The sequence below is a fragment of the Otolemur garnettii genome, unplaced genomic scaffold (genome assembly GCF_000181295.1).
Source record: "Otolemur garnettii isolate 467f Iridium unplaced genomic scaffold, OtoGar3 scaffold00025, whole genome shotgun sequence".
Taxonomy (NCBI): Eukaryota; Metazoa; Chordata; class Mammalia; order Primates; family Galagidae; genus Otolemur; species Otolemur garnettii.
The window spans coordinates 18,342,922-18,354,677 of NW_003852420.1; the positions used below are offsets into that span (position 1 = coordinate 18,342,922).

Below are 11,756 nucleotides of genomic sequence, written 5' to 3' on the forward strand. Positions count from 1 at the left end.
AAAAGAAAATATACTTAGGAAACTATAGGGTGGGGTTCACTTTATCTGTATTGTTTGCATTTTTCTCAGTGAAAGTAGATTAATGTGTAAATAAAAGGAAGAGTCACTGCTATCACCAAATAATTAATAATGGTTTTGTCCTAAGGGAGTGCAGGGGGAGATGAAAGCTATAACCCGGATCCCACTTTCCATCAGTCTTTTTCTACCTTTTCTTTCTCAGTCTTAGGAAAAGTCCTCAGTGCGGTGGGCAGTGCCCAACTATTGATGTCCCAGAAATTCCAGCAGTTCCGGGGCCTCTGTGAGCAAAACTTGGTGAGTGTGATTCTTCTTCCTCTACAGAAAGGTTTGGCTGCCCACCAGATTCCCCCAACTAGATGGGCCTGCCTGTGCACCAGCCAGCCCCTCTAAGCCTCGGTGACCACCTCCATAGCATGGAGAAGGTGCTGCTTCTTGTGGCGCTAAAAGGATGACAGCAGTGTTGTCAGTGTCTAGCACAAGAAGGGGGCCAGTCACCCTCTATCAGATGTCTAGTACTGCTTAAATAGAAAATGGAACTTTGATATAATAAAAGTTAGGATACGAAATCTATTCTGTATCTAAGACGATGCTCAAGGTAAGAACTAAAATAACACCACTGGGTTTGGTGGGTATCCTTATCCCTGCCCTTCCTTACCTGTTAGGGGAGCTTGCACTGCTGGGACCAGAAGCAGAGGTCTAGGCCGCTTTGCCGATGGAAGTCTCTCTCCATCTAGCCTGGGGGTGGAGGCGATGGAGAGTGTCTCTAGGCCTTGTGGAGATTTGGGGGTTGTGTTGTCACAGAACAGAATGATGGGAGGGAAACAACAAGAACTCTGTGATCATACCCACCTGGGAGTGAATCCTGGCTGCTTCTTACATCACTGTGAGACGATGGCCAAGAGCTTCTGCTTCCTCCCTGTAAAATGAGGACGGACAGTTAGTTGTCTACATGGCATACATTAGGGACATGAACACTTTCCTTGCCATACCCCGACAGTGACCTTGGTTCAGATGTGTGTGCAGGGCCTACTCATGATGGGACCTTCCCTTTGTCCCAAAGATCCCCCACCATTATCAGGACTGGCACTGACCAGCAGCTGGCTTTACTCATGCATACAGATACTAACCTGGGAACAAAGGAGCAAGACCAGGTCTCCAGAGCCCCCACCCAGTACTGACAGGGCCAGGGGGACCATGCTCGGGGTGGGGGGACAGGCTAGGCCTCTGCCTTGCTGGCCCCACTGATCCCCATCTGGCCCACAGAACCCTGATGCCAACCCACGTCCAACAGCCCAGGACCTGGCAGGGTTCTGGGACCTGCTGCAGCTGTCCATTGAGGACATCAGCATGAAGTTTGACGAACTCTACCACCTCAAGGCCAACAGCTGGCAGCTGGTGGAGACCCCCGAGAAGAGGAAGGTGAGCATGGAGCAGTGCGGAGGGGAAGTCCAGGGACAAATTCCTGGTCGGCAATAACGCTGCCCACATCGGTCAGTGCTGCTTGGCTCCCTTCTCCGTGTGTCGTCTTTGAGCTGGGGGCTCACATCCATCACTGCGTGGGGTCCATGCTTGGCACTCGTCCAGCATGCCGCTCGCTCTGTGTAGTTGAGGCTGCCCCCTGAAGCATGCCGTCCTGCCCTGCATGTTCAGAAAGGGGGGCCCCAGGAGAGACATGCCACCCACAGCCTCAAGCATTAATGTAGACATGGCTGTTGGAATTTAGGAGGCAGCAAAATGGTCCCTTCTCTGGGGCTGTGCTGCCAAGAGTATGGGCATCTGGAGCCACTTCTGCTCCTTGTGGTGGCCAACCTCTTCCCTGAGGCTTCCCTCTTTAAACCAGGGAAAACCAGTGACCACTGCTGATATTAGACTGTGGCCCTTGTAAGTTCTAATCCCTAGAATAGCATGTGAAATATGACCTGGAAGTTGAAAGCCCTGAATTTAAGTCCCATCTCTGGGTACATGACACAGGCTAATTCACACTGCCCATCTCAGGCTCCCAAAGCAGGGGTAAGAACAGCTAATCTGTCCATCCTTTCCTGCTAGAACACTCTAGGATTCTAAGCTCGCTTTTGCTCCTGTGCCTTGTGCTACTACCCACTATCATCGCTTCTTGTGGCTTCCTAATTCCAACGCGTGTTGCTTGTGGCCAGTGCGGGGAGGGTGGGATAGAAACGCCAGCTGCCAGCATACAGTAGGGGATAGTGCCACACAGAACGTGGCACCTTTGTTTTATTTTTGTTCCCTCCTCACTGTCTCACTAAAGGAAGAGAAGAAACCACCCCCTCCAGTCCCAAAGAAGCCAGCCAAATCCAAGCCAGCCATGAGCCGCGACAAGGCCTCAGATGCTGGGGACAAGCAGCGTCAGGAGGCCCGCAAGAGACTCCTGGCGGCCAAGCGGGCAGCTTCCGTGCGGCAGAACTCAGCCACAGAGAGCGCGGACAGCATCGAGATTTATGTCCCGGAGGCCCAGACCAGGCTCTGAGACCAGGAAGGAGGAATTAAACGATCTTAACTCATTTAAAACAAAACAACCACATACACAAAAACTAAATGCAAATGGAACACAATTTTCTCAACGTTTAGTGTGGTTATTCTGTCTAGAGACCCTGAGCCAACTTTCAAATTGATGCATACAAGGGCTCACAATTTGGCTTTTTTGGGTCCCTCTCAGCTTTAGATTATGAAGATTTCACACACAAAAGTCAACAAAAATCACAAAACTAGAAAACTTTTCTTTTTCCTTTCACTGGCCGTGGTGGACTAGATAGATGGACTTCAGGTTGGCGACGCCCCGGCCCAGCCTCAGACTGCAGTCTTTTTACTCGATCTATCTGATGAGAACTTAAAACTAGCTTGTTTACAAGATGACGACAGTCCAAGGGCAGCCTTGGGCACCTGCCATGTCCTTCCTTCATTTCCCAGCTGCCCCTGCTCTGTGACCTTGGATTTTCATTTTTACGTTTTTCTCTTTTCCCTTCAGAGCTCACACAGTGGTGTGACCATCGTGGCAAGTGGCTTTCTGGTTCTCAACTCTTTTTGCGGTTGAGGGCCCAGAGGACAGAGTGATGGACATGTGTCCCTTCCCTCCCCTGCCCAGTGCTCACACACGGTCTTACACGCGCGCACACATGCAGATGGTGGTTCCTCACAGGGCACCCACTGCTGTGACCCGCCAACCCTGGGCAGTGTCCGGCAGGATTTGCTTCTGAGCAGATGAAGGAGGTTTTATCTTGAGGGGGAAATGAGATGAAGCCACAGTTATCACGCTCCAGACTCGCGCCTTCTCCTCTCCAGCCCCTTCTTCCTTCAGCAAAATCTAGGACTCAGAGTGGCTTCCAGGGGGCACTCGAGAGGGACCCCATTTTCCAGGGGATTGTCTGTCCTCGGCCACGCCTGTGTACAGTACCCGAGGGACAGGCGGCAATGTCTGTATGTATGTGTACATATGCACATAGACCTTAGAGTGTATATTTAACAAACGCCCATCTGCTCACCCCTGCCCACCAGCGCCGCCGCTGCTGGATCTCGGGGCACCTGGCAGGAGGCGGGTGTGTGAATAGCATATATTTTTACATGTACTATATAGGTGTATGTACAAGTGTGTGTAAAAATATATACCTTGTGTGTAAGCAGCCCTTTTTTTTGGTCTCTCACCCTCTGCCCAGCCTCTGAGTTTTCTGTTCTGTTCTTTTTTTTTTTTTTTTTTTTTTTAATCCCAGTCATCCTTTCCTCTCCCCTTCCCCAACTCCTCACTCCCAAGCATCATGAGCCCCAAGCTGCAATGGCCTGGGCTTGCAGGGCAGGGTGGTGGAGGGCAGGGCAAGTGCAGGCGTCTGGGCAGGGCTAAGCCCAGCAGCGAGCTCGGCACACATGGGGCTGCTATACTGTGTATACGACTCTATGGCATTGGAGACACCCTCTTGTCCAGCACTTGCTGCAGGGGGTACCCTCCCCTGGGTGAACCAAGGGCCTGCTCTGGGCCCCATTCCAGCTTGGCCGCCGTCTGTGACCTTGGGCAAGTCACCTGACCTCTGTGTGCCTCAACTTCCTCCTCTGTAAAATGGGGACAGTCCCTGCCCCTCCCTACCTCACAGGCATGTTGTGAGAATAAATGAGGTAATGTGTACCAAGGGCTCATGGTGTTATTGCAGTGGGATGAGCCAGGCTTAGAGAAGCAGGGCAGGAATGGGCACCCCCAAGAAAGTAGGACAGAACCCTGCCCAAAATGCAGCTCTGTGGAGACAGGCTGACATGAGTACAAACCATAATTCCATGCACCAGCTCTGTGACCCTGGGCAAAAAACTAAGCTGGCCCCTCATCTGAAAATGAGCATGTAACATTTACCTCACCAGCTTCCTGTGAGAAACAAGTGCTTAATAGTCAGTTGCTATTGTGGGATCCAGGATGGCTGATAAAGGCCACTCAAGCTGACAAGTCGCACCCCTCTGCATACCCAGATTGTTGGCACATCTCCTGGGAGGGGGTTCTTAGTCCCCCAGGCAGCTGCACACACTAAAGTGCTATCGAGTGCCTACCCCAGCAGGCCAGCACCAGGCAGGCTGCGCGCAGAGCTACTCTCAGTGGGGGAGACAGATGATGAACACGACATAAATGAATTCGTGTCTCTGACAGGTGACAAAAACAAAATGGTGCAGAATGAGGCTGTCCAGCCTCAAGCACCAAGCCCAGTCTGTGCAGGAGCATGCTGGTGAAAGATGTAGGTGAGGGAAAGTGCATTCCAGGCATAAGGGACAGCAGGAACCAAACCCTGGTGGAAGGAACAAGCCTTTTAGAAAGTTGCTGGGCCAGCCTCAGACAGCCACAGTTACCTGGTTTCCTTCCTTGGTCCTAAACCAGCCAAGATGCTGGTGGCCTCAGGCCCAGAGGATGCACACCCCTGCCTTCCCAAGAGTGATGATGCTCAGGCTACCCAGCCTGTCCCTAGTTGGGCCCCTGTGAGCTCATACCACTATGTGCTCAGAGCATTTTCACTCCTTCCTGGATCCCAGTATGCCTCTGCCGGCTACTGATCACAGGTAGCTCTGATTAACCCCTGGGCTGGGCTGGCACCTTCCTGACCTCCTCCTGCCCTGACACCCAGCTGGGGGTGACTGAAGGGTAAGTGAAGAGATTTCAGGTTGCTTCAAACCCCATCTGCATTCCTATATCCAACATTGAGCCAGATATTCTGACCTGAATAAATGCAGGGGTGAAGCCAAACTACACTTGAGGGCCACTGTCTAGCTGGCAGCCCAGCTTGACCCTCTGCCCCGCACAGGGAAAGGCTTTGCAAGTTAGACCAGGGTCTCCTGCCCTACCTGTATCTGAATCACAGGGCAGGGTACTGGGCGTCCAGTGTGCAGTAGAAGGACCCAGCCCCTTCCCCAGGTAAAAGTAATAGCATGCCCGTCAGCCAGAATCACCATTACCCCTCTCAGATCTGTACAGTGCAGTTTTCCTTCAGAGCCATATGAAAGTTGATAGGAAATGTCCAATGTCTAAGAACAAGGACCTTCCTGCACAAACAGTAACCACCATCATCCTCAAATTAAACAAAGCAAGAAGCACCTCCCTCACTGGGAAGGCACTTAGAGCCCACTATCACTATCACCTGAAGCGCAGTCCATACTCCAGTGGCCCCCAGTAATGCTCTTTATGGCTTTTCCCTTTTAATTAAGGCACAGTCAATGCTTTCAGTTACCTTGTCGCTTTAGCCTCTTGAAATCAGAAAGTTTCCTCACCTTGTTTTTTAAGATGTTAACTTTTTAGAGTATCTAAGCATCTTACAGAATGTTTCATATTTGGATTTATCTGTTTTCTCATGACCTAATTCAGATTTAATGGTTTTGACAAGAATATGACTTAAATGACGGCCCATCTCTTTATCCTGTTCCATCAGGGAGGATGTCGCTTCAGGGAAAGGTTAACAGCAGCTTCCCAAAGAAGCTGATGAGTCCTTAGCTTCTGCATTTCCAAAATCTGTTCCTTGAGAGAGGACCAGGACAGGAGAGATGCTTCTGAAGGCTGCAGGATGACCAGGGAGGAGGCTCAGGGAACAGAGACTGTAAGCCCCCTGGGTCACTAAGAACCCCACATGGGGCTGCAGGTCTAAGAGTAGGGAGGCCCAGGTTGCAGGTCTCCACAGTTGTGGGGTCCCCACCCTTGGCCTAGAAGAGAAGGCTCAGTTAATGCCAGGAGCAGCACTGGGTCCAGGAGCCTTACAAACAGAACAGCAAAACAAAGCCACTACTACTAGGGGCCTGCGTGGGTAGATGCTGTTGAGGTACAGTAGCAGTGGAATGGGATTTAAAGCTGTGTCTCCTGCTCCTTCCATATGGCAGCCAGGGAGGCTTTTCAAAATGCCAATTGGGTGGCATCACCCTCATTTAAAACCCTGTGTGGGCTGCTTATGCCTATAGGAGAAGACGAGGCTGCCTTACTTTAGCCTTGGAGGCCATTGCCCCTCTCGCTAGCTATACCTGCAGTGACAGTCCATCCCCTGTGCCCTGCCCTCAGCAGCCCTGCACATACCCCTGGCTGTCCCCTGATGAAGCTGGCATCTGTTCTTGCCTCTGCTCTTGTGTCAGTTGGCATTACCTCAGGGAAACTCCCAAAGCACCTTGTCCAGGCCAGGGGCTGCTGTTCTTTGTTGTTGCCATGGATGTGATGACGTTTGTATCTGTGTAATTACATGTGAATATCTATCTCTTCCCAGAAGATGGTGTACTCCCATTTTCAGGTGGCACACCCCTATCATCCCAGCTATGGGGAGGCTGAGGTGAGAGTATCCCTTGAGATCAGGAGTTGAGGTTATGGTGCACTATCATCGCTCCCATGAATAGCCGCTGCACGCCAACCTGGACAACACAGCGAGATTCCTTCTCTTAAAAAAATGGTAGGCTCCCAAGAGCAGGAATCGAGTCTCTTTTCCAGATCTCAGTGCTTAGCAGAGTAGAGCTCAAGAATTGTTGTTTCGCAAATGAAGAACCTCGGAGGAGGGTATAGTTTGCAGAGAAGACAATACTTGAACTGGGCCTTGAAGGATGAGCAGGAATACTCCTAGCTATGGCAGTGGAAGGCACAGTGAGCACAGGGTCAGCAGAGCCCAGGTGAGAGAAGCTCCTGGGGCCCACAGGGGAGATGGGCCTTTGGGGGTCCCTCAGCTGCCTTATGGCTTTCACCTTCTGTAGACCGGCAACTCTCACATCTAAATCTGCAGCCTATATTATCTTTTCTCTAAGTCCACACTTCCCACTCAATATCTCCACTTGGATACCAAGAAATAATTTCAAAACTAACTTGTATACCAACTAATAAAAATAAAAAGAATTCAGAAGGAGCTGGGAAATCACCATTTGGCAACCACTGTCATAACAACTGAATCATCAGTGGATGTTAAAAGCATTGGGTGAGAATTCTATTCACAGTCCCAACTCAGCACCCCACAAATAACTTTTTTTTTTTTGAAACACTGTCTCACTCTGTCATCCAGCGTAGAGTGCCATGGCATGTCATCACTGTCATCATAGCTCACAGCAGCCTCAAACTCTGGCTCAAGCGATCCTCTTGCCTCAACCTCCCAAGTAGCTGGAACTATAGGCATCTGCCACAACACCTGGCTAGTTTTTCTACTTTTTTTTTTCTCTTACTGGAAACAGGATCTCAGTCTTGCTCAGTGATCCACCCACCTCAGCCTCCCATAGTGCTAGGATTATAGGTGTGAACCACCATGCCCAGCCACAAATTAACTTATTAATGAATATATTAATTACAAAGGGGAAAAATAGTAACTTCACAATGGGCAAAGGTACTGGCAGATACTACCTTAACTAGGTGGTCCAAGTTACTATTACCAATGACTAATACATGTTTCCTGATACGATGTACTGAGAAAGGTACAACATACTCGGTCTTTCTGTCAAAAACCCATAACCTGGGCCGGACACAGTGGCTTACGCCTGTAATCCTAGCACTCTGGGAGACTGACTGGGTGGATTAGTTGAGCTCAGGACTTCAAGACTAGCCTGAGCAAGAGCAAGACCCACTTTCTCTAAAAAAAAAAAATAGACATTATAGCAGGCACGTGTAGTCTCAGCTACTTGGGAGGCTAAGAGGATCACTTGAGTCCAAGAATTTGTGGTTGCTGTGAGCTATGATGCAACAGCACTCTACCCAGGGCGAGAGAGTCTCATTCCATCTCAAACAAACAAATAAATATATAAAATAACCTAAAGATAATCATGGGAGACACCAAGTGCCTGGTCTGGACTCTCCAAAAACGTCACTGTTACAAAAGACAAAAGCTGAGGAAGAGTTCCAAACTAAGTGACTAAAGACATCTCAATAAAAAAGCATTTGACAAAATCTAAAGGCCATTCATAAAAAAAAACCACTCAACAAACTAGGAAGAAGAGTTCTTCAAGCTTTAAAGTACATCTACACTGGTTTGGCACCCGTAGCACAGGGGTTATGGCACCAGCTACATACACCGAAGGTGGTGGGTTCAAACCCAGCCCTGGCCAGCTAAACAGCCATGACAACTGCAACAAAAGATAGCCAGGCGTTGTGGCGGAAGCCTTTAGTCTCAGTAGCTTGGGAGGCTGAGGCAAGAGAATCGCTTAAGCCTAAGAGTTGGAGGTTGCTGTGAGCTGTGACGCCATCGCACTCTACTGAGGGCAATATAGACTCTGTCTCAAAAAAAATAAAGTGCGTCTACAAAAAATATATATATCCACAGATAAAATCATATTTAATGGTGAAAGAATGAAAGCTTCTAAAGATCAGGAATAAGAGGTCCTCCCCAACCACCTCTATTCAATACTATAGTAGAGTGACATAGATGGCAGCTGCCACAGGCTTGGACAATTTATGAAAATTGAATATTCAGTCTCAAATTAGAATGTGGAACTAAATACCCAGAAGCACTCTCCTATGTAAGATTTGCAACAGAAACTAAAAAGAAGGGAGTTAATAGTTCTAATGGAGTAGTAAGCCCAAGAGCCATATCAGTGCTAGGAAAAATGGCAGAATTCATAAAGCATCAATGTCCTACAAGAGCTTTAGCACTTAATGATATGTAAAGAAAATATGTAACTCCCTCGTTCACCTAAAGGACCGTGTTACAGCAATTAATCAAAAAGAACTGCAGACCCTTCCCCTTCCACCCATTTGATCTAAGCAATCTTCATTGTTCACAGTAGTAAATTTTCTAGATACGTCTTGTAGACCCCCAACTCAAAGTACTGGAAAAGAAGCTCCCATCCAAAGGCAATTTATCTTAAGATACTGTAAGTGTTACTATTTTGTTGTTGTTCATTTGAAATACTAAGTTTGCTATTAAAAAAATACTGTACTGGAAGTTCCAGCCAGGGCAGTTAGGCAAGGAAGTAATTATTATATTTTATAGTTACAGTGAGCTATGATCCAGCCACTACACTGCAGCTTGGGCAACAGAGCAGGACCCTGTGTCCTTTAGAAAAGAAAAATGAAAAGATAACCCACAGAATGGGAGCAAATATTTGCAAATCATTTATCAGGTAAGGTTATAATAGTAATAGGTAGAATATAAAAAAAAGAACAAAAAAAATTGTAAAATGGGTGAAGAGTGGCTTGGCGCCCGTAGCTCAGTGGTTAGGGTGCTGGCCACATGCACCTGGGCTGGTGGGTTCGAACCCAGCCCGGGCCTGCTGAACAACAATGACAATAACAACAAAAATAGCCAGGCGTTGTGGCAGCCGCCTGTAGTTCCACCTACTTGGGAGGCGGAGGCAAGAGAATTTGCTTAAGCCCAAGAATTTGAGGTTGCTGTGAGCTGTGTCGCCACAGCACTCTACAAGGGCAACATAGGCTCTGTCTCAAAAAATAATAATAATAAAAATAATAAAATGGGCAAAGAATCTAAGTAGACCTATCTCTAAAGAAGACATACAAATGCCCAATAAGCACAGGAAAAGATGTTCAACATCATTAGGGAATGCGAATCAAAATCACAACAAGACCTCACTTCATACCCATTAGGACAGCTATTATTAAAAAAAAAAAAAAGGCAGAAAATAGTAAGTGTTAGCATGTATGTGAAGGAACTGGAACCCTGTTGATGGGAATTTAAAATGGTATAGCCACCATAGAAAACAGATGCAACAGTTCCTCAAAATATTAAAAATAGAATAACTATACACTCCAGCAATTATACTCCTGGGCACATATCCAAAACAGGGACTTGAAAAGGTATTTGTACACCCATATTCACAGGAACATCATCCAGAATAGCCAAAAAATGGAAGCAACAAAGTGCCCACCCATGACATGTGGATAAACAAAATGTGAGATACATATACAAAGGAATATTACTGAGCCTTCAAAAGGAAGGAAATTCTGCACATGCTACAACATGGATGAGCCTTGAGGACATTATACTGAGTGAAATAACCCCGTTACAAAGGACAAATACTATATGGTTGCACTATATAACCTCACTATATGAGGTTCCTGTGAGTAGGTAACTTCATAGAAACAAAAGTGAATAATGGTTGCCAGAGCTGGGGGAAGGGAGGTTGGGGAGTGAGTGTTGAATGGACACAAGAGTTTGAGCTGGGAAAAATGAGAGCTCTAGAGATGGATGGTGCTGAAGATTCACAACAAAGTGAATGTTCTTAATGCCACAAAACTGCATTTCAAAACGGTGGAAAGGGTAATTTTGTTGTGTATATTTGACCACACACACAAAGAAAGGAAACTGGGAGATTAAAGAAGTTTGACAACAAATGACCTTGGATTGGATCCTAAACCAGAAAAAGGACATTATTGGGATAATTGGCACAACCTGAACATGGATTGTAAATTAAATAATTAAATCAATGTTAAAAATTTTACGACTTTGATAATAATTGTACTCTGAAAAAATAATCTCTTTTTTAGAAGATAATCAGTGAATACTTAGGTATAAAAGAGCAAGATGTACGCAAATTACTCTCAAATGGTTGCTGGGGAGAGACACACCCATATATACCGAGGGTATAATAAAGCCAAATGATAACAATGGGACAATCTTGATGAAGGTGCACAATGTACAATTCTTGTAACTTTATTGTAAGCTTGAAATTATTTCAAAATAAAGTTTTTTAATTACTTTATCCAAAACAGGACTTCTAATCTCTCCCAAAACCTGCTCCACCCACAGCTACCTCCATCCTAGAAAATGACAGATTGACCTCTCTAATTCCACCACAGCCAAACGAGGCCTTGTCTTTCGCACTCTCTCCCATCCACCCCCAAGTCCTGTTGGCTGCACCTTCAAAATACTTTCAGAACCCCAACCCTTCTCATCACTACCATATCTACCCAGCCTAGGTCAACATCGCCTCTTGCTTTATAGCTCCTCTCCCAGCTTCCCTCCCTGGCCCTTCCAGGCTATTTTCAACACAAGAGTTTCTATCAAACTCTAAACCACATCCTGCCACCCTTCAGCTCACAGCGGCCTCACATGGATCTCAGGCCTCTTCTCCCACCCCTCTCTTGCCCTATAGCCTTCCTGCTGCTCCCCAACTGCCCAAATGTCCCTCGTGGGTGGTCCCCTCCAGCCACTCCAGCACACACTCCCCCCCAGCATCCCCCTCCTCTCTTGGTTCTTAGAAGCAATGAATAACATCCCCACACTGAGGAGCTACTTTCCTTCCATAAAACACGCGCTTCCTGGCTCGGCGCCTATAGCTCAACCGGCTAAGGCGCCAGCCAC

The 11,756-nt window shown here is 47.4% G+C and overlaps 1 protein-coding gene and 1 pseudogene across 8 annotated transcripts in view; both read left to right on the forward strand.

The window, feature by feature from the left end:
* The window catches only part of DLGAP4 (DLG associated protein 4), an 88,583-nt gene extending 84,436 nt beyond the window's left edge, over positions 1-4,147 (forward strand). For all 8 annotated transcript variants that reach the window (XM_023512154.1, XM_003788140.3, XM_003788139.3 and 5 more), the window contains 3 exons: positions 221-312; positions 1,282-1,437; positions 2,285-4,147. In XM_023512154.1, the coding sequence (XP_023367922.1) occupies positions 221-312; positions 1,282-1,437; positions 2,285-2,503 (467 nt within the window). In that variant the 3' untranslated portion in view covers positions 2,504-4,147. The remainder of the gene's footprint in view (positions 1-220; positions 313-1,281; positions 1,438-2,284) is intronic.
* A 2,940-nt stretch (positions 4,148-7,087) lies between these two features.
* LOC111724700 lies at positions 7,088-9,154 on the forward strand (annotated as a pseudogene).
* Positions 9,155-11,756: the final 2,602 nt, after the last annotated feature.